The 1,921-nt window shown below is 58.8% G+C and overlaps 2 protein-coding genes across 2 annotated transcripts in view; one reads left to right on the plus strand and one right to left on the minus strand.

Moving 5' to 3' along the window:
- Positions 1-732, plus strand: part of LOC109527660 (BTB/POZ domain-containing protein 3-like) — a 2,737-nt gene extending 2,005 nt beyond the window's left edge. Inside the window, exon 6 of the mRNA XM_019889694.1 lies at positions 26-732. Coding sequence (XP_019745253.1) covers positions 26-649 — 624 coding nt within the window. The 3' untranslated portion in view covers positions 650-732. The remainder of the gene's footprint in view (positions 1-25) is intronic.
- A 496-nt stretch (positions 733-1,228) lies between these two features.
- The window catches only part of esf1 (ESF1, nucleolar pre-rRNA processing protein, homolog (S. cerevisiae)), a 6,832-nt gene continuing 6,139 nt past the window's right edge, over positions 1,229-1,921 (minus strand). The window contains 1 exon segment of the mRNA XM_019889633.1: positions 1,229-1,261. Coding sequence (XP_019745192.1) covers positions 1,229-1,261 — 33 coding nt within the window.

The raw sequence follows: 1,921 nt of genomic DNA on the forward strand, positions 1-1,921 counted from the left end.
GGTGCGTGTGGTGTGTCGCCGCCAGGCCATCTACCTGATCCGCATCCCCGCCATGGCTCTGGAGGACTTCGCCAACGGGGCGGCCCAGTCGGGCGTGCTGACGCCCAACGAGACCAACGACATCTTCCTGTGGTACACGGCGGCCAACAAGCCCGAGCTGCTGTTCTGCAGCAAGCCCCGGCAGGGCCTGGCGCCGCAGCGCTGCCACCGCTTCCAGTCGTGCGCCTACCGCAGCAACCAGTGGCGCTACCGCGGCCGCTGCGACAGCATCCAGTTCGCCGTGGACAAGCGCGTCTTCGTGGCCGGCTTCGGCCTGTACGGCTCCAGCTGCGGCTCGGCCGAGTACGGCGCCAAGATGGAGCTGAAGCGGCAGGGCGCCGCCGTGGCGCAGCGGGCCGTCAAGTACTTCTCGGACGGCTCCAGCTCCACCTTCGCCGTGTGGTTCGAGCACCCGGTGCAGATCGAGCCCGACGCCTTCTACACGGCCAGCGTGGTGCTGGACGGCAGCGAGCTCAGCTACTTCGGCCAGGAGGGCGTGACCGAGGTGCAGTGCGGCAAGGTCACCTTCCAGTTCCAGTGCTCCTCGGACAGCACCAACGGCACCGGCGTGCAGGGCGGCCAGATCCCCGAGCTCATCTTCTACGCCTGACGCCGCTCGTCCCCGCTCAGGAGACGCAAACTTCCGTCGCGCGTCTGCCAAAAGTCATCCCGAAAACGAGACGGACTCTCCCCCTCGCCTTAAAAAATGACCCCGAGACGCAAAAAAACGGACCCAAAGCGGGGACCGATTTTGTCAGTCCCGAATTTTTTTCTTCTCGTCTTTTTTTTTTCGTCACCGCTTTGTTGAATGTGCGCAACGGCGGCAGTGGCCTTACTTTGTCAAAATAAAAGCATTCTTCGCACGTGTGTGTGTGTGTGTGTGTGTGTGTGTTTTTCGGCTGTCGTTTATCGGCAAAAGAAAAGGCGCGCTTGGCGACGCTTTGCCGCTTCCCATCCAAATCGAAATGCCTTGTCAACCGATGAGCCGTCTTTCTTTTTTGGGGGACGGGGGCGAGTCCCGTTTGGCCGAAAAACGCGGCATTTGACTTTTTTTGTGGTCAGGCCAAAGCCACCGAGTGGGACTTTGGCACCGCTTTGTGGCCTCGGAACTCCGGTGAGATGGGCGGAGGAGGCGCCCGCCCGAGTCAGCCAAAGTCAGAAACTCAACGCCTCAAAGCTTTGCAATTGCTCATCCGTGCCACCAGATGGCGCTAAAGCACTGCTGTCAAAATGAACCCAAAAAAGCTCAACTGCGTGAACATAATTCGGTCCAAATAAAAACATTTAAAACCTATTTCTGAAACGTCAAATACCAAAGCGAGCTCTCGGGTAGCAGTCGTCACGGGGGGGGGGGGGGGGGCCGAGGGGGGGGGGGGTGTGCCGTGTGTGTGTGCGCGTCATGTCCAGTGGCTGGTGCGTCGTAAACCAGGGTTCGGTTTTTCAAAAATACGAAGGGAAGGGTTGGGAAGTTGGCTTTCGAACTCGGCCGCCATCTTCGAGTATCCCGGCCCGCGAGCGAGACCCGCCGACAAGGAGCTCGCTTGCGTTTCCCGATTGATTCATTGATTGACAGCGATTCTGGCACACGCTGAAAAGTTGCGTTTTGTCGCCTTGAAATGGATCTTTTGTTTGTTTTTTTTCACAGATCACACGGGAGGACAGATGGTGTCGCCAAATACTGGAAAGGAATTCATTGCCGGGCCGGGTGATGTCATACATGCAAATGATTGTACAAGGAAACGCAATTGGTCACACCTTCTTTCGTAAATAAAAAGCCAAAAGGAAGTGAGGAGGTTCTGACGAACGGGTCCGGCCGGCCGGCCGCCTTGCGAAGAGGGCGGAGCCGCGCGGCCTCCATCCGGGAAGCGGACTGGGGGGGGGG

Source organism: Hippocampus comes, unplaced genomic scaffold (assembly GCF_001891065.2).
Source record: "Hippocampus comes isolate QL1 unplaced genomic scaffold, H_comes_QL1_v1.1 scaffold301, whole genome shotgun sequence".
In the NCBI taxonomy this organism is placed as follows: Eukaryota; Metazoa; Chordata; class Actinopteri; order Syngnathiformes; family Syngnathidae; genus Hippocampus; species Hippocampus comes.